Source organism: Triturus cristatus, chromosome 2_2, assembly GCF_964204655.1.
Source record: "Triturus cristatus chromosome 2_2, aTriCri1.1, whole genome shotgun sequence".
Lineage (NCBI taxonomy): Eukaryota > Metazoa > Chordata > Amphibia > Caudata > Salamandridae > Triturus > Triturus cristatus.
Window position 1 is genome coordinate 182,594,863 of NC_140582.1, and position 26,547 is coordinate 182,621,409.

Consider the following 26,547-nt stretch of genomic DNA (forward strand, 5'->3'; position numbering starts at 1 on the left):
GATTTCAACTTTTTGTGCGTAGAATTCTCACACTTCACAGCGCTGAACACCTTCCTTGGCAATCCACGATCCATCACATTTACAAAAAAAATCAAACACAATTTAGTCCATGCAGATTAGACTTTTGTCCAAAGTGCTTTCACAACTATGCCGACTGTCTTGGCATATGTTGATGAATGCAGTGTTGTATCTTTACTTTATACCGAATTGTGTCCTTTATGGATGTGCTGCTCCCCAGAGTTTGACAGTCAAACTCTGACCTAGTCAGAATAACAGCAAGGTAAAATATATACTTATCTTATTTGTTTAAGGGCCTAGTGGCCACTGTCCTTATAATTAACATTCTGAAACAAGACATTGGTAGGTGGTTGAAACTGTGCATATCCTTGCGCATATCAAGGCAATGATGCTCTCCCCAAAACACGACTATGCGCTGCTTTTCTTTACGTGTCCTTTCCGAGCCACATTGTTTGAGTTGATACTTGCCAAAGATTTCCTCATAAGTGACAAAAACCCTTGCATTAATCCTTCGTGCATATAGAGAAATAACACAAGAATAAAACAAGCCAGTATATAGCTTTCCCTTAATGCCTTTGCAATTAGACAGTGGCTAAGTTGGTAAATTGTATCTTCACTTGTGGTACCCGAACATGAGCACCAACTGAACACTAGCCGTTTTAGTGATTCATGTCAACTAACTTGTCAACAAGTAATCCTCTGATTTTCTCATCCTGCATTAAACAGGAGCACTGCTTTGAACCCTCTCAGACTGACTAGCAAACCTCCCCCCCCCCCTCCATCAACCCGGTCCTGTGCTGCAACGGCTCAGGCCCACTCTGATTGCATTAATTCCCATGGAGAAATGGTGTATCCTCTAAAAGATTCACTCTGCAGATCCTCAAGGGCTAGATGTATGAAACTTCAAATTTGTGAGTCGCAAATTGCGTCGTTTTGTGACTTGCAAATTGGAATTTACAACTGTGTCGCGATTCCTAATGGGGTCGTAAATTGCCTGCCTCATTAATATTCAGGAGGCAGGTGCAATTTGCGACCCCATTGGGAATGACTAAGACTCCCAGTGATGCTGGCCTGCTGGGGTCAAAAGATCATGTCTGTGACTACCTTTTCAATAAAGCATTGTTTTTAAATGCAGCCCGTTTTCCTTAAAGGAAAACGGGAATCATTTAAAAAAAAAAAATATATATTTAAATTAAAAAACATTACTGTTACATTTTTTAAGAGTAGGCAGTGGCTGTCTGCTCTTAAAAAAATATTTTAATGCCAGTCAGAAAGGGGAAGGGGTACCCTGGGGACCCCTTCCTGTTTGCAAGTGGCTTACCGCCCATTTGAAATGGGGATTGTAAATGGGGCAGATCAATTTAGCGGTCGCAAACGGGCCTATTTCGCGTTTGCAACTGCAATAAACGGTTGCATATCTGGCCCTATGTGTCCTTTAGGTCTTCATTGTTGAAAGAGGAAAAGGAAGCAAGCTGATAATCTGTATGCAGTCTATTAATATGTCATAGAGTGTTTAAGTTCAGGGGCAATATGGATAAGCTTCAATGGCGATCGTTTTTTGTGTACTTTTTAAAAACACAAGCAGATTTTAAAGTCGATGTATATGGTATCTATCAAGGAGTGCATAGATCGCCTCTTTACCGCCATATTTGCCTAGCACAGTTGCTGACCTGTTTTTTTTTTTTTTTTTTTTTCTTTTTATTACAGATTTTGTTGACGAAAGCATTCACAACATGGCCCTGCTGATCTCCGTCACTGTGTGCAGCGCTATCCTGGCTCTGATTCTGATCTTCTGCTATTTTAGGTGAGCAGAAAACAGCACCCATGCTCGAGGCTCTCTGCTCAACCAGCACTGTCCTTTTCCCTCAAATGGTAATGAATATGTTTGCCAGATGATGCCTTGTCAACGCCTGCTACCAGCCTTTCCTTTTCTTAATTACTGTTTTCATATCTGTTAGTCCAGTTGGTTAAGTTGATGTAAACTAAGATTACAACCCTCCGGAGGCAATAGGATGTTACAAAGAAATGGCTTCGACTGGGAAATGGGGTCCCAGATGATGTGGAGTCATCGGTAATTTTAGCAATTAACAATTTATTTCTTGACTTTTGGCTGTTGCTTGCAATCTGTTTCGATGATCTTGATATAATGAATTTGGATCGTTCTGCCTTTTTTTTATTAAACTCCAATGGCAGTCTCCCACCTTAATTGACCCCCCCCCATTTTGCAGGGCTGCTTTGAACCTTGATGCGCCCTTTTAAGCTGTGCAATTTGAGAAATCATCTCCGGATAGCTGCACTGGGGGGCAGTTGTAGTATGCAGACGTAATAAACAAAGGGCTGGATCTGAGAAGCTGATTACATTAGTACTGGTTTCATTTTCCTCCCATTTGGCCATTAGTTGTACTGGATTTCGATGTTCCTTCCGGTTGCATGCTGTGCACATAGACCTAACCAATGTGACCAAAACTGTGAAACTATCCTTGCCTCATTCACACTATGTTGACTTCATATGGCAGGAGTGTTGACTGGTCCTGCCTCATAATGACTTTACCATCCATATCACAAACGTAGGGTGCCATTTGCATGGCCGGCTTTAGCGCTGGTGGTGCCAGTTGCTACAGGCTTTTTTGGTACCCCCCTTACTACCTCCCCCAAAGAACCTCCCTCTCCACGGATTTCCTCGCTACCACCATCCATCAGGGTCCCTCATCTCACCGCAGCTCTTGTCTCACATGCATAGTGCTACTCATACCAGTGTAAAGGGTGTCAGAGCACTTTACATCACACACCCACATTATACAGAAACTATGCGAGTCAGTGACATGGGAAATGTTACATAAAACAATGGGGATTACATTGTGTAGGAAACACGTCATCCCTACCAGTAAGCAGTATGTTTTAAGTGTTTGATCTCAAAGCACAAACTCAGGATGTAAAATGTACCTCAGTGGCTGGGGTTGGTTTTACTAATAAGAATACATTTTTACCCAAACTAACCCTTCTTAGCAACATCAGTATAATGAAATACTAAGGAAATAAATAACATTCTAACCTATATAATGCATTCTACATGCATCTGAGCTCTTGGATTACAGCTCATAGGTCTCTGTGCTATACTAGGATTGCAATTTATGAGCAGAAAGTCACAAAAGTATCGCTCTGACATATGCAGTGATCCATTGAGCTAGGCAAATAAAATACAGTTCTATGATCTGCAGGGTACCCGTTCTTTTCAGCAGCCATAGTTACCCTCTGAGCTACTTAATGGTAAGAGCGAAAGCTGTCACTAGGCAAAACTCCCATCTTTCCATCTTGTACCTTAAAATTATACTAATATAAGCAAATAATAAGTCAGCTGCATCAAACTTTGTGTCACAAGAGCATCTAACATTAATTAGTACTATCTGTGGTTTCTGTCCATTTTCATGAGGGCTATCTGTAATCTACTGTTTGAGGATATTAAAGATAAACTTCATGAAGCAAATGTTTTTGGCGTTTGGGAGGTCTCATATTATGCAGTATTTTCTAAAGCAAGGGAGGCCAAAAGTTGACTCATAAGGACTAGCAAAGAAAAGCTCCACACCCCACTTTGCCTCTCCATTGGGGCAGCATGACTGGTTCGTGGGGTCACAGGTTCAGCCCTATGCTGGGACAGGCTAGCCCTGCATCCTATTCCTTTTTTAACACCATTCCCTGTTTCCATCCTGTTTTCTGACCCCGACCTTGGGTGGACAGATTGGATGAAACCTTCAAATCTGCCCCCCACCCAGAAAGGCAGAAACTGTCTGTTGTTGCACATGGGAAAGAGTAGAGTAGCCGAGTGTCAGTAAGGGCAAGTCCCCCACACCTCTTTTTAATTTACTTTTTCCCTTGAAGTCTGGAGGACCTTCCATCCCCCATGAGATTGGCATGTTGGTAGCAAATGTTCAAATCTGCATCCCTCTCCCCCTGTAGTTCCTCATTCTTTCTGCCCCCTTCCTCCCCGGATGAGGCAGAAAAAGTTCTGAGGAACTCTAGTGTCTGCCTGTCACCAGGAGGGGCCGGCCACCCACCCCATTACTTTTTATAAAAATAATCCCTGATACTAGTGAGCTTTTTCACCCTAATAGTCTAGAATAGTGGTTCCCAAACTTTTTAAAACCACAACCCACTTCTCAGAATGACACTTTCGCACCCCACCTAAATTTAATGGACACGAGGAGGGACGTATTTTTTAAAATTTTATTTTTATTACTGTAACCAACGCATTGTGTCATAGTGCCCTGCCATTTAGACAGCACATTTTCTAATGTAGTGGCCTCTAACTTTGCACAGAGCTACAGTTTACTGATAAAACTGATAAAAATGATAAGGTGTGTAAATCTGGTTTCTGTGCATATTTATCATTTGTGCATCACCAAATAAAGTGTCATGATTTGTTTTGTTCCTATTAAAATCTTTTTCCAGCACACTTCAGAATTACAAAAACAATGTGCTTAATGTTTGCTTTTCCTAACTGCTCAATGAATACAGTTCATTTTAAGGTATCTACATTTTGTTGTGTGTTGTAAAAAAACAAAAAGACACCACACTTCCCTGTGCTCCAGCGAGATTGTCACTTAATTCACTTTAAAAACTCCTCTCACTTTGCAGTCAGAGAAAGAAAAGCAAACACTGATTCCATAGGCAGCAATTTGTCAGAAGACATATAGCCTATCATTGGCCCTCTGTCTTTGATGCACCAAATTTGAAAGGTAAACCTAGAATTTAAAGGCATCTTTATTTCTCACCCACCAATAATTGGCTGGTGACCCATCAGTGGCTCACAACCCACAGTTTGGTAAGCTATGGTCCAGAAGCAGGAATATTGGTGGTAAAATCCCCAATCTGCCTCACATCTGGGAGGGGGAGAGTGGGTACACTAAGATGTAGCGTGGAATGTTAGGGGGTAGCCCAGTGCCAAGATGGGCCAGTGCCTACCCCATACATTTAAAAAATATTTTTCCCATGGTGGCCCCCCCCCCCCCCCCCCAGAGATGAGATTAAGGTGGCATCTTATAATTATCCCCCTAAAGTGGGGGCAGAAAGACTGTGGGCCCTAGGTGGCAGGAAGAGTGTAAACCCAGGACAGTGACCCATGTGTTTATTGAACTTGATTCCTATCCTAATGTTGCTGTCCTAGAGCGTTCTCCAAGCAGGAATCCACTAGGAGGCAGTGCTCTTGTTAAAGGGAGGAGTACCTGCCCTGTCCACATGTGGCTTTCCTGTGAGATTGGGGCTACAGATGCTTAGCTGTGCCACTGCACCATCCTGCGTTAAGCAGCTGGAGTCTTCACATTCAGTGATGTTCGCATGCATGGCATGCTGAGCACATCTAAAAAATACATGTTTTAGGCTGCAAGGGGAGCACTTCCTTGCAGTCCAAGTTGTGGGTGTAAAAAGGTAATTCCTTTGGTGAGAGCACTAGATGGATTCCCAGCCCCTGCGTCCGAGTACCTGACCTCTGCGTCTTAGACCTTGTAAAGGTAGTGTAAAGGGTGTAGAGGTCATGTTGTACTTACATGCTAAATGCACCAACTAAATACACCAAATACATTTTATTAGCTTAATTTTAATAACATTATTTAATATTTTAAAATTCTTTTTCATGCATTTTTTTTAATGACCAACTAATCTATTAGTTAATTTTTTGAACTTTTAGACACAGCTACACTGTTCTCTATTGTTTAAATATATTTTTTTCTTTGCTGTTCTCATAAGATATTTAGCTGTGTCATTATTACTTTTTTCGTGCCCTTCATCAGGTTTTATATACTAGTCCAAGATATGTTTTGAAATGTATTGTTACATTCACTGCGCTTGGCAAGTCCATGTGGTGCAGGGAACCCATACTTCTTTCAATTTATAGACTATCCTACTGTTCTGAAAGAGCTCTCAAGTTGTTTCATTGCAGTCCTTCCTAGCTTCATCAATTAGGATATTTTGGCCTCTGCATTCTGGTACTGTAGTTTTGTTTTTCCTCATTGCAAATGCAGAGATTATAGTCCTATGTTGTGCAAATTAACCTAGATAGGTCAACATTAGATCCTTGTCCTCACATTAGAGACCTTGAGGTCTCTGTAACAAAAAAGAATCAAAAAATGTTAGTTGTTAAAAAATATTACAAAGCTAATCATTCTCAACCTTTTGCCTGTTAGTTTTTTAAAACGTTTCCACCAGAGAACACTGATCAAGTTAAACTCCAGCACAGCCTAAATATGTATTACACTTTTAGACCCTGCACCAATTTTCCCTCCACGCAAAAATAAACCTTATTCTAAAGATGGCCTCTGCAATCACTGAGCCCACTGTTGAGGCCAGTAAATTAAACAAGCAACCCTACATCTAATTATTGAAAAATGAATGTGCAATGAGCCATACATTTAAAATGTAAAATAATTCCTCATGCATTGCAGTGAAAGCACTCCTTAGAAGACAACAGCATGAGGTGAGTGAGAAATACCCTCTGGCCAAAGCCCACTCTGCACAATTTAGAGACTTGGTAGCAATAGATCTTGCAGAAAGCTGAGCTGTTTATTGAGACTTAAGAGAAAGGACATGGCCGTACAAGTATTCGGTTTAGGAGATCTGAACTCCAGTCTCCAACCACCAGGGGCTGCATTGCAGGCAGGGCCCTGGGGGTGAGCACCTATGTTTTGCATTCCTGTGGCACTGTAGTTCTTCTGAAAGAGCCGCAGATGCTTGTGCGGCCTTTTCTGTAGTAGATGTAGCGCTGGTGCTTATACAGCTCTGGTGTTATTTTAAGGGGGAGTTCCTTCATTTGATGGGGATGTGGTACCATGCAAATGGGGGAAACGCTTACATCCATATACGGATATAAGCGCAGAGGCAGAGGCCTTCAGGAGTCATACAGATTGTGCTCCACAAAAAGGTAGCGCACTCTGTGTGCCCCAGAAGGTAACGTCTGGAGGAGGCAAAGTGAGTTCCCTGGAACACCCCACCCCAGGCATCCCGCTGCATGTGAGTGTAGTTATTCACTGCACCTGGCTGCAGGGGGAATCGCTTTCAGCCCGTGGAAGTGCTGAACAGTGAAAGACGGGGGCGCGTCAAGCTGCCCCTCCATCTTGCATCAATGCGCTGCCCCAAGGGCAGGGGCAAGATCACGTCTGCCTGGGGAAGGCTCATCATGTGTAATAGGGTGTACTGCCCTTGTTTGGGTCCACCACGCTGAGTTAAAGGAATGGCGCAAACAAGGACAATGATCTATTTTTGTGGCACAGACAGGGAGAGTGCAACCTCTTTCTGCGGTTCCGGAAGTGTGAGTGATCACCAAATCACACCAAAATGTTGAGGATTTTAATGTAAGTAGAGTCTATCTGACCCGAATTAGTCAATGGCCTATAAGACCACATCTACTACAGGCTGTGCTGTTTCAGCACAGCAAGCAGAGTTTACGGAGTTATTTTTTTTGTCGTCTGTGCTTCCCCCACGCACATAGTCTCGCAATTTTCGTAACTCCTATCCTTCATAGCACTCTGAGGCAGCCTAATGGAAAATTACTAATTACAAAAGACATATGAACTAGTGCCAAAGAAGGGGATTGTGTCTCTAATGGGAGACAGTGGCTCATCCACGCTGGATGATATGCATGTTTGTGGTTTAGAGAAGTGCCAACCAGGTCCCACAATGCACCAGTGCAGGGTACACGAGATAGGATAACTCCTGCTCGAAGACTGGGGCGGTTGGTTTGTGGAGGTTCAGCCGACAAACTATTGTTTCAAACAGTAAACCAAGAGGAATAGAAAGATATATGTTCCACTGAAAGCAATGTAGGGATCACGTGACTTATCATGGTATTGGCTGTGCAGAGGGGAAAACTGGATGGTTCACCTCATGGGGCAGTGCGGGAGTGAAGGTCTTAAATGTAGTGGGTAGTAGATAGAAGGGTGACTGCACCAGTACTCGCACAGTGAAATGTGAACTGCGTTACACGTTGGTTCGAAATGATGGTGAACTTTTTGTGGTCTCTGGGACTAGAACGAGCAAACAAGGCCATAGATGAAAGGTTTTTAAAAATGACGATAGAAGGATTTCCCACTTGTTAATCTTACATATGCACTCTATTTCTCAAGTAGGTTTTTACTTGCCATATGCAGGGGTAGAAGTGCTTAATTTGTAAAAAAAGAAAGAAAAAAAAAGTACCAGGGCCATTGTCAAAAGGCCTTTGCAGCTTGCACCTCCCATTACCCGTGCCAGCACTGCAATGACAGGACCAGCACAACCGCTAATCCTCAAACTCCTAGAAGTGTGAAAGTCCAGACTGTTCCAGTCCCCCAATTCTGTAAGAATAACTTGGGCAGACGGTGTCAGCCCTTTTTTCCTTTTTAATGTATATTGCATTAGTGAACAACTGTTCTTGTGCTTATCTCTGAATCAGTCAAATAGGACCACCATGTGACAGAGTGTCATAAGTGCCGCTTCCGAGCACCGGAAACCACTGGATCAAATTAAGCACTGAGGGGTTGGGGTAAGTGAGGGGCTTGCCAAGAATGGACATGTGGTGGTTTCCTCTCTAGGGCTGTTGCATAGCTCATGAACATTATTGTGCTGATCTCTTTAGCATGGAGTTGAGATGTATGATTATTTCCGGTTCCACCTGGTCATTTAAGGGGCGGACTAGAAATAAAAATAGGCCTGCATCAAAATAAAATTGTCCGGTGTGGGTGAATAGAATCGCTAACAAAAGTGGCTCACATTTGCAAATCTGAGTAGTTTCGAAAGTGTAAAGATGCACTGTGTTTTGTAAGGTGTGGAACATTGCATTCAATTGTGCTTGCTGCAGGCAATTTTTGTTGTAATAGCGTGGAAATCGAGAATAAAAATAAAATGGCCCACCAGACCATAAAACTAGGCCTGGGAATGAAATTTCGCTCCGCTCGTCGAGTTTTTCCCACTCTGCACTCCACGTAATACGTGGAATTCTGAAAAATGAGGAGAGGAGTTTTTTCCTTGCTCCCGCTCGCCAACGTTAAATTATTTGCGTACGGGAGCAAAGAAAATCTTACTCCAGACAACCTCCCGAGAGATTTGTCAAAGCCGTGGTCGCGGATGGCTGCTACTGTTGGCATTGAGCAACTTTCCGTTCGTGTTGAGGAAGCTGCCGCCTGAGCAGTAAATCTACTCAAGTGACGTAAGAAGTTTTGCCCCCTTGCGCTGCGCATTGTACGCTGATTTTCCAATGCGGGACAAAACCCAGCGCTAAAAATCAGCGGGTACGGCGCAAACTAAAACGATCCGCCACTTCTGGAATACTGCATAGCACAGCTGAGTTTTTTTGTCACTTCCTGGACCTCCACAAACTCTGCCCAAGCCTACATAAAACTGGCCCACAAACAGCCAGAAAAGCGGCCCACATGCAAACCTGGTCATTGGTTCCTCCCAGCTGCTATTAGGGTGACCAACCGTCCGTAAATGTCATGAACCGTCCGTAATTTGGACCTACTTCTGTTGTCTGTGAGGATCCTTTTTACGGACGCCTTTTGTCCGTAATTTTGGGCATTACAGGGAACAGCACTCAACTCCCTAATGGGGCCGCCTTGCACTCCTCCTCGGAGCACAAGAGCAGGCCCGCCCACCCACCCATTGTCATTCTGTGTGGGGCTGATTGCCACAAACAGAATGACAATGGGCCAGTCTGGGTTGGTAAAGCATGTGGTGGGCCTCCTGCAGCCTCTGTCTAGGGCAGGGCATTCTGCCAGACAGAAGAAATGTGCAAAAACGCCAATGCTGCTACATGAGAATCCAGTTCAAGAAAAGAAGCTGGTGAAAGAAGTTGAAAAGAAGGGGCTAGTGTTCTTTCACAGTCTCGCCCTTTTTGGAAATTATGCATTTTCAATATTATATTCAAGGAAGTCATTGCTACTTTTTTTAGGTCTCGCAGACCTGCGTTGCAGCGCGCATGCATTGCTCGCGTCTGCGAGACATTTTGTGGGTTAGTATATTTCAGAAGGGGGCTTGAAGCCCCGCCCCTCATTTTCTTTTTTTTTTTTTTCTTTCTTTTTTTTTTTTTTTTGAAACCGTTTATTACAAAGTTCAAAGAATATACAAAGATGGGCCTACAACCTTCAGGCCGGCCGCTAGCAAACAAGAGGAGCATAAGATACACACAGTAGAACGCAGGCTGCGGCAAAGGGAAACGTACAGGAGGTAGCCGCGTTGATGGCCACCCCATCCGGACCCCACATGACGGTTTCTTTTTAACATAAATAACAACAAACAAAATCAAACCACAAGGCAACCCACGATCGAAAACAGCAGCATGTGCTCCTCTAGAGGGGGGACCCTACCAATCCATAGGAGTATCAAGGGGGGGGAGAAGGTCAGAACAGGGACTGGGTGGACTCAGTGCCCAGTACCGGAGAGCTAAACCGGCTAAGGGGATGGGGCAGGCGATGGATCGGGCAATAGCGGCGGGGCACAGATTCTCCCGCGGTAGGCGTTCCAGGGGCCCCACACTTTCACCCATGTCCCAGGCTTACCTCTCGCTACATACACCACCTTTTCCCGAAACATGCACCAGTCCGCCCCTCATTTTCATTGGGTAGCGTCACCATTTATTGTAAATGGTGGCTTACCATTGAAAATGAGGCTTCTGTGTTACCGCCCTTTGTCCTTTTGGGATGGTCCATCCGGACTGGGTCTCCTGCTTCACAGCTGTTGTGAAGCAATTTCTTATCTCAGGTCCGTGTTATGTAAAAACAAGCCTCTAAGATCCAGTCCTGATGGGCCTCCCAAAAGGAGACAGGGCGCCGCGTGTTTATCTTTGCAACGTGTGTTCGCTTTCACTGAAAGCACGATGCAAATATTAACAGCGCTATGGCGAGCGCTTGTTTCGGGTTTGTAAATGCGGGAGATGTTAGCTCAGCACAAGTGAATACGTTGCTATATTTGACCCACTGTGTCTAATTTTCAGAGCGCCCTTTTCGGCTTGTTGACACAAACACGAAGCGAGCTCCTGCTTGACAATACAACGCCCTTATTAAATAAAGCACGGGCAGTCGGCAGACAAATCACACGCAGAGCGGCAGCCCCTTATCAGCTGGTGGGGCGGCGCAATGATTTGAAAGCAATGGCTCTCTTTGTAGAAAGGTTATTTACGTTTGTATCGTGCGTTTTGCCACCGGTCCTGCGTTCCCCGAGTCACACATCGTCTGTATGTTCAGTGTGTGGTGATTGTTTTTATCCAGTGCGTGCCTTTGAGGAGCTGACGCAGTCTGTGCTGTCCTGCATGCTTTCTTCCCGCGTTCTTTAAAATAAAGCGCATCGAAGGACCTACACACGCGCCAGCTCTGCAAACAGCAACTCAGAAATTAAAATGTTATTCGGGTCTAAGGTAAAGTTTTCAATCATTGTAGGCTCGGTGTGTTTGTTTGTTGTAGCGCTCCTTCAAAGCACAGCAACACCTGAGCAGGAGCAAGTGAACAAGTTCACATTCTCGTTCGATACTATTTCGAACCGGTGCTTAACTTTGAAACCTAGGACAGGGCATATTCGAAGTGAAGGATAATATAACGCCATCCCTCCACTGCACGCCCACGTGTTCCTCATAAACACATACAATTAAAAATATAGAAAATAAGTCAGCTATTTTGTTATATTGCAATATGTTGTAATTTTATGGTTTAGTAGGTTGTATGGTTATATTTCCTCCTTTTTTAATTTCGATGAGTTATGCTATGTTGTGACACTTTATTCTACTTAATAATGGTGTATTTAATCCCCTTTAAGGACAAAGTTGTGATACCAATTTGTGTGTCCATTTATTTTGGTCTGTTACGTTCGCTATTTACACTACACTATCAAAATTAAAGGGTGTTCATAAACTTAGACAACGCACTCCGATTCCCCAGGTATCAAAACAGTCGTTTGCGCATCCGCTCACGCCTCGCGAGTGCCTCTGCTTTTTTCCATGTCTAGGAACTTTTTTCTTCAAAGATAGCAAACAGATACCTGCGTACTGCGCTGTTTTGGGATTAAAAAACACAGTGAGGCAGCTATACACCGGTGCTCAGGTTCTCACTCGCTACCTACATTTATTTCAGGAAAAATGCTCGTACCCGCAAGAACTATAACAACTTATTTTCACGAGTTGTTAAAAAATAAGAATAAAACAAAACAATGTCCACGCGTTCAACCAACGAACACCAGTGTGCGTTGCGCTCACACAGTTACAAGATAGCCGTGCGCGCCTTGCATGGTTTAGTTGTTTCAAATGATTTATACAGACATTAAATATGTATTTGTTTCATATCCTACTTGAACAGAATATTTTTTTTTTTAAAGTAGCATCCCACACTTTTTAAATGCGCAAATAAAACAAAGGCCAGGCATGTGCAGTACCTGCCTTTCGCATTTTCAAGCATCATTAAGCAAATTAAAACACTAGTGAAATCCTCCAGAAATAATACAATTTCTCTGTTAAAATTCGCTGTATAACCTTGTTGTTTTAAAATAAAATTTACCTCTTGATATTTTCCCATATTTTTAATTTAAGGATCCGAGAGGATAGTTAAAAGGAAAGTAAACACCATACAATAAACAATTTCTTACTGAACTTTGTTTGTAAATCCAGAATGGACAGGCGGAAAGACCAGGGACGTATCGCGGTTCGTCACAAAAAAAGCACGCGTGCCCGCACTTTCCAGTCTCTGATTTAGATGCACTTGACCGGTTTGTGTCACAATGCAAAGAGCGGCGTCTTTTAGCACATTTAATACTACAGTGCAGTAAAACTAATGCAGAGCTATACAGTACGGATTATCCCTGTCAAGCTTGCCAGCAGAGAAGAACCGCAAATCCCTACCTGGGTTTCCAATATCTCAAGAAAGACAGCTTGAAAAAACTGGAAAAATTCACTAAAGCACAGAGGGGAGGGCACGGCTGGGTGGAAGCCCATGAGGCGTAGGGAGCAGGACCGCTCGCCTCCCAGAGCCTGCTAATATTTATTGGAGCCAAATGGTATCAGCTCCCGTGGTGTACAGAGGTCGGGGACCCAGGCTACAGCTGCCCTCGCGCTTGCTAAGGTATTTCGAGCCCAGGGAGCAAGTAGTGCCCAGGTAAAAGATGCAGGTGAGTGGCGCTATGAGGGGGAGTTCAAAATCCTCTAGATACTAGTGTCCTAATTAAAGAAAGAGGGTCGTTTGTATTTATGAACTAAAAACTCAAGACTATCTATCTATCTTCTGTCTGTCTGTCAGTCCGTCCATCTAAATACCTACCTACCTATGGGTTGGCTAACTGCTTGCGTAGCTTCCTGTTTATCTGCAGGCCTGTCTATACTGTCCTGTAAACATAATTGTGACTCAAACAAGTTATTTGGCACATGTATATCAATAAAGGCAGATTCACTGGTGGTATCTCCAGAACTCATTTTTAAGGAGTCACAAAGGGGCCACAGATAAAACTGGTAGGATCAACTTTCGGAGACACGCTGGAGAGCTTCCGAACACACATATTTAAATATATGTTAATACTACTTTCCAGTTATTCATGTACTCATTCTTCCTTATTGCTTTCCCTTTCTCATTACTCTTTTCTGTCATTTTTACTATTATTCCTCCTCATATTTTTAATTAATATTACAATTCCACTTTCTTTTCATCGTATGTTTTCCTTCTGGTTCTTCCACTTGAACCTTGACTCCTCCTGCAGACCTTGCTAAACAGTGTGAGCTCTCCTTTCTGCTTTTCTTATAAACTCTTTGACCAATCTGCATATGGTGATGGGGCTAGGTTCAAATACAGCGGAAGCATCAGCTCCTGTTGGCCCCACCTTGGTGACACCACTGAGATGCACACTGGTATTACAGTGGAAGGGTCAAATGTAATAGTATTAACACAGCCCAGCTTAACTAAGGCAAAAGCCTGGTCCCCTCCGCTCCAAAGTTGGCTGCTTTGGCCGTTATGCCACACCTTCTGCTTTGTCATATCGACGTAAAAAAAAAGAAAACAAGCATTGAAAATGCAATAGGTCTCGTCTTTGATTAAGTTAAAGCCATTTGCTTTGCTAATGGTATTGTATTCAAGCTTTGCATTATTTAGTGACTCTTTGTGATATGCGCAAATATATGTACATATCACAAATATACACTAAATAATGCAAAGCTAGAATACAATACCAGTAGCAAAGCAAATGGCTTTAACTTAATCAAAGGCGAGACCTATTGCATTTTCAATGCTTGTTATTTTATGCAACTAACAACCATTGACAAAGCCAATAGTTCTGGCTTGTTGCAGGTGTAACGTTACTTGTTATATATCTAGATACAATGACAGAAGAGGGTGAATCGATGGATAATGAGAGGATGGATGGATGGATGGATGGATGGATGGATGAGTGAGTGGAAGGATGGATGGATGAGAGAAAAGGTAAAAAGATGGATGTATGTATGGGTGGACAGGTAGATGGATGGGTAAAAGGATGAATGGATGAGTGAAAGGATGGATATATGAGTGAAAGGGTGGATGATGGGCAAGTGACTGGGTTGATGGATAGATTGATGAATTGATAAGTGAAAGGGTGAATGGATGGACGGATGAGTGAAAGGGTGGATGTAAGGATGAATGAGTGGGTGAAAGGAAGGGTAGATGGGCAAAAGGATGGATAGATGAGTGAAGGGGTGGATGGATGAGTGATAGGGTCAATGTATGTATTCATGAGTGAATGAGTAGATGGATGGATGGGTGGAAGGAAGGATGGCTAAGTGAAACGGTCGCTAGAGAGAGAGAGGGAGGATGGATGGATGACCAAAAGGGTGAATGGGTGGAAGGATGAGTGACTAGGTGGATGGGTAAGTAAGTGAAAGGATGGCTGGATGGGTGAAAGGGTAAAAGGCTGAATGAATGGAAGAGTGGATGGATGAGTGTACCGATGGATAGGGTGAAAGTGTGGATGGATAATGGATGGATGAGTGACAGGGTGGATGGGGGGGATGGATGAGTGAAATGATGGATGGATGGAAGGATACATGATGGATAGGTTTGCAAATGATTGAATATGTTTGGATATGGATGGGCTTAATTATATTCTATTGCGCGACCTCCTCTGATGTGTCTGTAAAACTTACCTTTTGTCCCGAAGTTTTGTCCTGAATTTTGACCTCCTGTCCTGAATTTTTGTCCTGAATTTGTACCCTTTGTCCGCAATTTTTCCACTCGCCGTCCTGAATTTGCACCCATGCCAGTTGGTCACCCTAGTTGCGATGCATAGATACCGTGGTTATGTCTTGTGGTGCCATCTTGTCATCGCTTCGCAGACAAGAATGGTACACATGGCAGCCTCTGATCTTAAATACAAACGAAAATAGACAAGGCAATGGAAAATGAGATGCCACACGAACAGCTTTGACACAATGATTTCTTAAATACATGCGCAGGAACATTTTCTTTATAATAACGACTGACTATCTTGTGATGCCTGCATGCGCGACAGATTTACTTAAAGCTGCATTTTCTTCGAAATCGGTCTATTTTTGGCTCGTCACCCATGTTCTTTCCTTTCATCTTTAGGTACAAGAGGCAAGAGTCGCGCGCGCGCTACAGCATCGGGCTTGAGCAGGACGAGACCTACATTCCTCCCGGGGAGTCCCTCAACGACCTGATCGAGCAGTCGCAGAGCTCGGGCAGCGGTTCCGGGCTCCCTCTGCTGGTAGGAAACGTGAACTGCTCCTGCATGCAGAAAACATTCTTGCAGTCACTGGCTGTGTTTTGCAGTAACAAAAAGAAACGCCTGGAACAATTGTATTGTGTTTGCATTCGTGTAGCACTCACTATGAGTAATACATTATAGGATTAAGATTTCGAATGTTTGTAAACTATAGATGGCTCTTTGGGTGTGCTTCCTTTATAATACTTGGGAGCCTACATCTCTATATAAAGGCGTCTCTAATTTCCTTGTTACAGGTGACTTGTGATCTTAGTCTCCTGTGATGAAATAGTTATGCAGTTGCTCAACTTTAATGTTCTGAGTCACCAAGCCGTCTGCTAGAGCCTGCAGCTGAGGGCAAGGGCAGGTCACAGAGCATTGGTAATGCTGCAGTTTAAACAACAAAAACAAAATGTGGCATTGGATTCGTCTGCTCTTTCTCTAGATGAGTAGTGATAAGCAGAAAGGAGATAATTATGGCCACACCATTGTTATTCCATTATTTATGTCATTGTGGGAAATATTGAATCTGCATGTTTCTACGCATTCTATGGTACACCGTTTTTTTTTTTTAAATCCGTTTTATACTAAATTGATTCTTATATCTTTAGCGACACATTTCTAGTTGCTTTTTGGTGTGTTTAATTTTGCACTACAAATTATAATTTTATTTTCCATGTTTACAGATATCCAATCTCTTTTAAATTAAAGATCACCACATCAAGGACATATATATATATTAGTGGTCTTTGGGAAGTATTATAATGTGTCCATGGATTATAAGCAATAAACTATCCCCTGCCATACATTATGAGGCTATTGCAAGTCTCCTTGGATTCCCATGACCTTACCTACATCCCGATGTGAAAGACGCCGGTAGCCAATTAAGCACGGCACCCCGAAGTATTGATTTATTTTAATACAGAAGCCGCACCCTCTCCATTAGAATCCGCCATCCATGCAGATTCATTGGACATTTATCGGGCCCTCTCTGTTTTTTGACCAGATTACCAATTCAAACAACTAAAGGAGGAATAAGTGAAGTTGTGTGGCCTACGGGTTTAATACTATCACTGTGAACCAACATATCAATATTTGGATTCACTATTGATTATCAGATTTTACACCTCAGAACTAAGAAAAGAAAAGAGGTACCGCAATATTATCCATTGTAACACATCAGCTGAACGGCTAAAAATAAAGTTGTGGCTACTCGTGACGAAGGCGTTGTGCACGCCAAAACGCGCGTCGAAGACCTAAATCATTGCCATGTTTTGGTTTTTAATATGTTTTCATGAAAAGAAATCATGTTTTGAATAATATGTATTTTTTTTTAAATGATAATGTTTTTAATAATTTGATCATTAAATAATTTGAAATATATCCTAACATTTCTTGATATGTTACGTTCTATATAGATACATTTATTGTGTTTTTTGTTAAATTGTTCAGTTGCCTAGGAGCTCTATTTCCTACACACTTAAGGGATTTGGCCTTCGGCCTCGTTCCTCAATATGGTTACGGGACTCCTTGGCGACTTAGAAAATCCTTTTAATGTATGGCAAGGAGTATTTTCCCCACATATTATACTGGAGTCATACCAAAACACTCAACACTAACTGTGTGGTAAAGGAATTACAATGTACAATATGTGTAGTTGACCGTGTTCATTTTAACCTAATTTCTCAGCTCAATGTTTGTATTTTATTTTTTTCTATAAATGTTGCTCAAATCACAAAAACGTTTAGCTACAGAAATGTAACTATTCCTCAAGAAGGCTAAACATTGCCGTGACTTGAAGCCAGCGCGTTTTGGTGCCCTCGTTCAGGCTTGTCATTGATGTTGAATTTGTCGCATTAGAATAGCGCGGTTTCCCGATAGGACACTGGCCAACTAGCAGTGATCTCTTTGTCTTGATTATTATTGGTGAGTCGAGAGGTGCCTTATTTTCAAGTTCCCTTTATCCTTTTTTACTACTAGACAAGTGCTTCTTTTCTGCAAGGAGTAATGGATTTGGACTCAAAACTGCCCCGCATTGAACCAATCAGACCATTTAGACACTTAGATCAGCCAGTTACATTTCTGCAGTCCTACTGATGGTTCTCGTGTGCTTTCTTGTTATGCTGTAGTGCCATCTGCTGGGCAATTGAAAAACTGCTTTGACTTCTTTTAGAAGAAAATGATAACAAGCACGTCAAGGAATGTTTAGTTAGCCACGGGGACCTGCTGTGATTTGGAATTTCAGGCACACCACACCAATTCATCCCTGCTGGGACAGACACAAGTACATTTATGGAAAACGGTAGGCCCCCCCCATTCTCGGGTAGAAAAACTATGCTTCTTTTTTGCTTGTAGCGAAAGCTGTATTTATTCTGCCCAGTGGCGCTGAATATGACTGACAGCGCCACACATCGTTTCTGCTGCTCCTTCTATGTGGATGACTGAACAGTAAAATAGATCTTTTGACGAACTATTGCGCTCCCCAAAACAATTCTTTAAAATGTTCAGAATGATACGAAATTAACTAACACGAGCGCAAAAAAATCTGATCCATATCCTGAATTCTTAATAGTTGAAATTGACAGCATTGTTATTCAAGAAAGCACAGTTTCTGAGAAAATTTTCCATTGTAGATGAAACAATCCTTTTTTTTTTTTTTTTTTTTTTTTTTTAGTTTATTACGTTGCATTTTCCAATTTGCTGGCTCCAAAAACTCACCTGAATTCAGTTCCATCCCACTGTTAAGCTCGGGATCACTAACTAACCTGAAGTCGGGTTCAGTAAAGGAAGTCTCCTGCATTTAGAGAGTGGTTATACTGCAAACATAAATATATTATTTAAAATAATTAATTATGCATTACTTCCAGCACCTAATAAATACTGTGCATCTGATACTGAGGTAGCTCGCTTGCATTCTCTGTACAATGACTACAAAAACATTTTCTGATTGAAACATCTAACGTCAAACCTTGCCTTAAAAATATCTCGCCGCTTTAGTAATATTAGTTCTTTAGGTCCTTTTAAGTTACCATCTTCCAGCCACCTTTTCCAATCCATCTATAGACAGTGCATTACTTCTATTTGCTGACTAAAATAAGGAACCTGGGGAGGAAAGGAAGTTGTGGACAACGCTTGCTAGAGTCACTGTTTTTAAAATTACTAATGAGTACTTCTGTCACTGAGTGAGACACAAGTTCCCAGTATTTGAGAATGGAACAAGGTTACAAAGAATGAATAACTTTGTAGGAGTCAGTTACTGTTTCTGCAGAAAGGGAACATGTGTATGCGTTGTAAAAGTGATTCACCTTTTGGTTGTTAAATATATTGAGAAAGTGAACCTTCCTATCTGGCCTCTCCAAAGTCTTTCTGGAAAAACCCAGCAAGAGTTCAAACAGCAAAAAAAAAGGATATTTTTTCGCTTTTCACGTTTTAAAGGGTGTCGTTTTCTTTATTTCAGAATACACCTTTAAATGATTGAATGCGGCCTAAGGTTTAACGATGGGCAATAGTCTTTGGTAACATAGTTAGTTTTTGTTCTGCATTCTAATTTATCAACATATTTAAATAATAGTCCTACAGCTAAAATAGAACAAATTGTCAAAGGGAAACCAGGAAATGTATTATTTACACAAAGCTACTTCAATTTGCACTCCAAACCAGTCAATTAAGCATGTAGGAGGGCTCAGGTAGGTCTAAGCCCACCACTGACTTAAGCAGTGATTTGCTAGTTTGAATGGCATCAAGGCAGACTAAACACGTCCTTTGGAGGTTGGTAAACTGAATACCATTAGGGAGTGTAATAACACCTCTTCTTTCCAGAGCTTAGAAAGGGCAGACATGTGGTATGGGTTGCTATATGAAAAAGCAAGTTATTATTAAAATGGCAACACTTGGGCTTAGATGCTGGTCGACAACATTCTAATCCTTTGTCGTTTTAGGTGCAAAGGACGATAGCAAAGCAGATTCAGATGGTGAAGCAGATCGGAAAAGGGCGCTATGGAGAGGTGTGGATGGGACGGTGGCGCGGAGAGAAAGTAGCCGTGAAGGTGTTCTTTACTACAGAAGAGGCCAGCTGGTTCCGAGAGACCGAAATCTATCAAACAGTGCTCATGAGGCACGAGAACATACTGGGTGAGTGTAAAGTTCTGATGATAGTCCAACTTGCAGATGGGAACCCCATCATAAGCAGGAGAAGTGCGGTGCCAACTCCAGCAAACCGATCAAAAGAAAGAAATGTATACTAGAAACCAATGTGCATAACAGTGGCATAACCGCTAGAGTGGTCGACCTTGAAGCTGGGGAACCTGGTTCGAGTCTCGGCAGGGACGCTCAGCATCCTGTGATTCTGGGCAAATCACTTAATCGTGCCTAAAAAAATAAAGAGTGTCCATCTGTAACGCAACTGGGTGCTCATGTAAAGCGCTCTGATACCTTTGGGTCGAGTTTGCACTATATAAAACAAAAAAAAAACTGCTGTGGGGATCAAGTACATGTGTTGAGTCACCCAAGAAAGACCAAATTGAAATCTTATTTTCACAAGGAATAGCAAAAATGAAAACAGTCCTATCATTGCCGCCATTGTGAAGCTTCGCATCCAACAAATACATTGCTCAAACAAATCTGTAGGGCAATGTAGGATTATTGCAATAGAAAATATTCCACCCGTCGACTACGCTCTGGTTTTACTCCATATGCACACAAGCTCCATGCCACCACCAGACCCCTTACCCAGGATACCACAGAATGGCAAAGTGGTAGAGGACAAGTTTTCCTCTTCAAAGTCTTTACTAAGAGGACAATAATCACAAAGCTGGACTTGTATCAGGCCCAGCAAAGTCTTGCCTATGACCCAAGAAGAAACGTTTCTGCATGTTTTCTCCAGTGCCATGGATTGTGTCAATTTTCACTAATATCTAGTTTGAATTCATTCGAACATCAGATTGATAATGTAAGCAGAACTTGAATACATCCAATTGCCCATCTCTGCTGAGGAGCTTTCTGGCGCACCACTGAAGGAAGTTCTATAACACGCCCTACAATTTTCCCCTTCCAATTTTGGTCCCGTTCCTACTGAAACGATTGACTATTCTTAATTAATGAGGAGGTATCTCCACTGGTGGTACTTATTCTGTTTCTCAGTACCATAAACCCTTATCCATCTCTTAATTGTATGCCATATATGTCTTGTCTTACTATTAGGTACCTCTCCCTTATCAGACAAAGAAGATTTCCTGGCCAGTCGGTTAGATTCTGTGTATAGCATGGCAGAATATGTCATGGACGCTTCATAGAATTAAAAACATCCATGCTGCACCTCATGCTTCCAATGAGCAAGATGTGGGTAAATAACGTCCACATTATCAAGATGATGCTAACACTGCATCACTTACCCTGAGTGAAGTTTGATGCTGATGGTTGTGGTTCAGAGAAGTGAAATGTGCCTTTACATGACTACTTTTCTATGAGTAAGAACAAGGACATGCTCACTGTGGGTGCATTTTCTCCTAGAAAACTTGCCTCCTGTGTTCCACATTAGTACCACCTTCACTTTCTTAACTTGGGTGTTTTTTGTCGGTTGGTCTTTTGTTTGCAGGGAAAGGCCATATTTAGATACTGCAGTTCCTAGGCACTGGCTGCCGAATACAAAATGCCTAAATTGATAAAAAGCCATTGTAGGGTATTGTTAGTAATCCATATTTAGGGAAATCCATGAGATGAAACCATGTTGAACTACTCTTTGCATTGAGGTAGTGTGAGAAGCTGGCTTGGTATATGATGCACACTTATGCAAGTGGACACCCTGCACCAATCTAGACCAACCTTTATGGTTATTTTAGTGGTCTTAGACAAGCTTAGAAAGCTCTCTAAGTGGTAGCTGTGGAGAGCAGCTTTCAAGCTTAATCCAGAAGTAGTGTGAAGCAGCTTGTGTTACCATAACATAATCTTCTAGGTATAGATTAAGTGAAAAAGAACCACACAGTGTATTTATAAAAATATGTATTTATTAAAAGACACTCTCTAACACATGCAGATATCTCCTAGCCGGGGATACACACAATGCACACAATACTTTCCAATAGAAAGCGGTAACTAGCACTTAATACACAGAGGTCACCATGGGGGACCAAACCGTATACTAAAATAGTGGTATGTGAACTACGACTTGAGTCAAGACTGTACCAAGAAGATGTAGAAGTGCAGGGAACTACCCGAGGTAAGTAACCGGGAGCCCCACGGAGGCCGTGTGCAGAGAGGGAACACGACTGCGGGTCAATGTAAGTCGCGGTTGCAGTTTTAAAGAAGAAAGACCTTTCACAGTAGACCCTGAGGAAACCCCATGGAAGGCAGAAGTTGCAAAGCCACCCCACCCATGGATACCCTAGGAACCAGGATACCTACATCAGGGAAACCGTATGCCTGGGTGTGAAGTGACATCGGAAACCGCCGTCTAACTCAATGGGAGACTTCAGGAAGATGCCACTTCTGGAGAAGGTGAAAGTGTGCGGTGGAATCCAAAGGTGGATTCAGGATGAGAAGTACCTGCAAGCAGAGGAGACTGAGTCTATGCCACTCAGGAGTGACCAGGAGGCACGGAAGATGAATGCCCACCGATGTAAAGTGTTGCAGGAGAGTTGCCGGTAACCTTTATAGCTGCAGCTGTAGGCGACGCTGTGGAAGACCAGGAGCTATTCACAAGCTTTCCCACGTCAGATGTCGAGAGTTGAGTGGTCGGTGTCTGTCGAGAGCACCAACAAGCCTTGGTAACTGCAAACAATGTGGAAAGCGAAGAACGTGTAGTGTCGGGACCAACAAGGTCCAGGTGACTCACCACAAGCAGGGGAGTCCGGGCAGGCCCCAAGCAATCGGAGGAGCCCACAGATATCAAAGAAAACCCTCAAGAGGACCCACAGGCCGAAGGCACTGGAGTAGTGAGAGAACCTCGAGCAGCTCACCAGAGATGCAGGCCCACGGTGCAAATGATGCGGTGAGGATGAAGATCTTGGTCACAAGAGATGCTTGAGGTGGGGGCTACTTGGAGCCTGGAGATCTTGATGGAAGAAAGCCAACAAGCCTTAGCAACAGCAAGTCAACGCTGTGCACATGGGTTCGGTTCCTGCAGATCCGATGAGGGATACTGGCCTCAAACTTGGTGAGATGACAGGGCAGTCCTCGAGGGATGTGAAGAACTACCACCTATGTTGCTTATCCTTTCGGAGTCTGTGGGAGCCCAGGATCAGCAGACCGGTTAGCTTAGTTGAGGTGCCTGCAAATGCAGGGAAGTGACTCCTTCCCTTCAAGAGAGATTCCTTCAGGTGTCTTTGATGCTCACACGCCTTGGAAGGTTCCGGTATGAAGCACAGGCTCGGAAGTTGCAGCGGACGAGCAGGGTGACGAGATCAGGAGCAGCAGGATTCTTCCCAGTTGCAGCCTTCATGCCCAGAGCAAAGTCTAGAGGGCCCAAACAGTTGAAGTAGAAGTGGTGTCTTGAAATAAATCTTGTCCAGTGACAAATCTAGAGAGCCACCCTCAGGTAAGCACTTAAGAAACCTAAGGAAGGGGTTTGGGATGATTCAGGGTTCCCTCACAGGGGTGGAGTTGGACAGTAGGAAGGATACTCCTTTGTCCAGTTTCGCGCCAGAGGGGGAGCCAACGGCTCCCTGAGCTGGTTTGAACTGGACTATGCAAGCAGGGCACCAAATGTGCCCTTCAAGCAGACTGGCGCTGGCAAGTGTTCCCACCCGGCCCCAATACACTACACCTTGTCTGGGAGGTGATCACACTTCCCCGTAAAAGGATACCTATTGTTCTGCCTTCCCCTGCTCGTGCCTGGCTCAGCAGCAGGAGGGCAGAATTGTGTCTCTGGTCGGCAGCAGCCATGTTGTGCTGTCCGGGTCTTGAAGACTGATACCATGAGCACTGAAGGCCTCCTGGAGGAGCTTCACAGTCATGGAATCATACCTCCCACACCGTTTACGGTTTGTGTGTATGATTCCAACATGCTTGATACCAAACATGATAGGGTTCGTTACAGCCAGTTTAGAGATGGTCCTCGCGTAATGACGCATGGCCACTCTATATATCGTAATGGCTGATGCACTTGCAGCCCGGGAGAATGGACTCCAAAGGCTGTAGGGGTGCCCTGCTCCTGCAGGGGCACACATACACTTAGAACCGAGCACCCTGCCTTCAGGATTGAAAGGCCTGCTTTAGGGGTGACTTATAGGTTTTAAGTGCAGTGACTTTAGCTATAGGGAAACCTATATCTTTTGTAAGTGGTGCTAGCCCCAGTTTACACAAGCTGCAATGGCAGGCCTGTAGTCACAGTTTGAGTGGTCTCCCTTGGGTGGCATAATACATCCTTCAGCCCATGGGGGAACCCCTGGTGTACCTAGGCCCCGGGTACCTCAGTACCATATATTAGGGACTGACCAGGGTACACCAGTGTCCAATCTGGGAGGTACCTAAGTACTTACTAAACCAAGTTAGGGGAGAAAGCACAGAGGCTGTGGTCCTGATTAGCAGAATCCCAGTCAGGCTAGTCAGAAACAGCAGAGCACCAGACAAAAAGTGGGGGTAACCATATAAGCAGATCCTATTTTCCTACAGGTAGTTTAATGTGGCATCTTATTTTCTTAAAAACTGCAGTAATTTAGCCGATTTTAAGAATTACTGTGGGCTGATGCAACAAAAACAATATTATTTCTGTATCTAAGATTGGAAGGAATAACCCTCTATCAACTAAAAAATAACAAGGACCAAGCCGATGAAATAGCTAAAGCTAGGATTTCTTCTGGCTGTATGCAGGGGTGTGCATTTATCATCTGTACCCCGACATGAATGAGCAATGTATTGAATTACCGTTTGATAGTTTTACACAGTGTGCACAGGAAGTGTTACTGGAATTCTGATTGGGAGCCGATGCTGCAAAGTCTTTGGCTGCCATTTCCTTATCTTCTTCGAAGTCAGCAACTTTCCAGCCTTTTAAATAATGTTACGGCTTTCAGATCAGTACTGGATTCTGAGGGAAAAGAAGCTAGCTTCAACAAAAAGTAGATATTTGGAACACATTTCATTAGTGTAGAATCAACTTGAAATTCTTAACCACCGCAGAAAGTTGCCTTTTTTGTGAAGGAGCAGGATCCTCGGCAAGAGGAAAGAGCATCAACCTATTGACATCAATGGACACTCACCAGCCAAGGATCCTATAATTAAAAAAATGCACATGAAGGAAATTCTCTAAGCCTTCTATCAGGGCCACAATTGACTCCTAAATTTAAAAAGTGATCACCTAAACATTTACAGGAAATTCCTAAAACGTCTTTCAGTAATGAGATGGACTTGATTTCAGGAAGCAAAAGAGGGCAACACTTCTAATCGAAGTGCTTCATTGTTTAGAACATCAGAGTTATTGGAACGCCTTTGGATCAATATCATGTGCTCTTGGTTTCTTTTGCTGAGTCCTTCCAAAGGGTGACCCTGAAGCCAGTTTTGAATGTGATGCAGATAAACAAATATATGACATCAGAGCACCTTTTAGATGCTTAATTTAACATTCCCATCAAGCACAAGCATCTGAAATAATACGACACCAATGTATCAGTACCAAAGCCCAATAGCCTGCTTTTCCTACAGCTATCAAATTTGTGTTGCTTATGCATTGAAGTAAACATATATTTAAATGTTAAGGAACAACCCAATATCCTCGGAAATCTGGGTTGATATTTACGAGACAACAACTGTTTCAGCAGAAGAAGCTTTATTCCTAGGTTTCTATATCAAAACTAGTCTAATAATCAAATGTATGTGGCTTAACAGTGTTGTAATCATTGTATAAACATGTAAAGTTACACAAGCATGTTGAAATAGGTGCTCTACTGTACGGATCAGTGAGAATGATTGGTGAACATGGTGCGATTGTGATACTTAAAATCAACAATCAGTTAACAATGTTGACTAAATGATGTAACATTTCATATCAAAGAAAGACTCAAGACTGGAGTACAGTTTGAACAATACACCCGAATGTTAGTCAGCACGTTATTAAGTCCATGTTTTGATGACAGACATAATGCTGAACATTATCAAACATACACCAGTCACAGTTGTGGGTTAAATCCATCGTTATTTTACTCACCATGCCACCCCGGTTTGGACCGAGCCATATGCAAATCAGTCTTGAACCTGCTCCCCATGGGAACAGTCCAGCCCGTACAAGCATCCTGGGTCCAGTTTGGGGTCTCACCCCTCATCAGCCATGCTAGCTTGAATCCAGTGGCATAGCGAGCGCTGGACCCACGTCTGGCCATACCCTTGTCCATTAGGGCGACTATAGCAACACAAAAAGATTATGGATAGAATGCTGAACATTGTCAAACATTCACCCCCAGCCACAGATCTGGGTTGAATCCATCCTTTTTTGGCTCACCATGCCACCATCAGGACAGTAGAGGGAGCAACCTCTATTCTACAGAAATATACAGTGGAAGAACTGCAATGCAGACTGCTAAATGTTCATACAAATCCATTTTTATGGACTATCAATGACCCTAAGAATGTTCTTTACTTTGAACTGAGCCTGAATCACACAGACCATGAAGAACATGGAAGTAAATCACCTCAACATGCAGATTGGACCATGGGGTGAAAGGCAAGAAAAGCAATTTTTATCGGTGGAACACATTGAGATGGTGATTTTGGAATTTGTTGCTGCTGGAAGTTGTGGTGGTGGTGGTGGTGGTGGTGATGGTGAAGAGGAGAAGGTGATGAATGAGGACGTTCTACAAGGCAAGAGAAGGAATACGTTTTTGACAAGAGGTAGTTGGTTGTAAAAAAATGGAGGCTTGTACT

The 26,547-nt window shown here is 43.0% G+C and overlaps 1 protein-coding gene across 2 annotated transcripts in view; it reads left to right on the plus strand.

The window, feature by feature from the left end:
* Window positions 1-26,547, plus strand: part of BMPR1B (bone morphogenetic protein receptor type 1B) — a 308,301-nt gene that overhangs the window by 254,338 nt on the left and 27,416 nt on the right. For both annotated transcript variants that reach the window (XM_085641155.1, XM_085641154.1), the window contains exons 5-7: window positions 1,726-1,822; window positions 15,564-15,702; window positions 19,638-19,830. In XM_085641155.1, coding sequence (XP_085497281.1) covers window positions 1,726-1,822; window positions 15,564-15,702; window positions 19,638-19,830 — 429 coding nt within the window. The remainder of the gene's footprint in view (window positions 1-1,725; window positions 1,823-15,563; window positions 15,703-19,637; window positions 19,831-26,547) is intronic.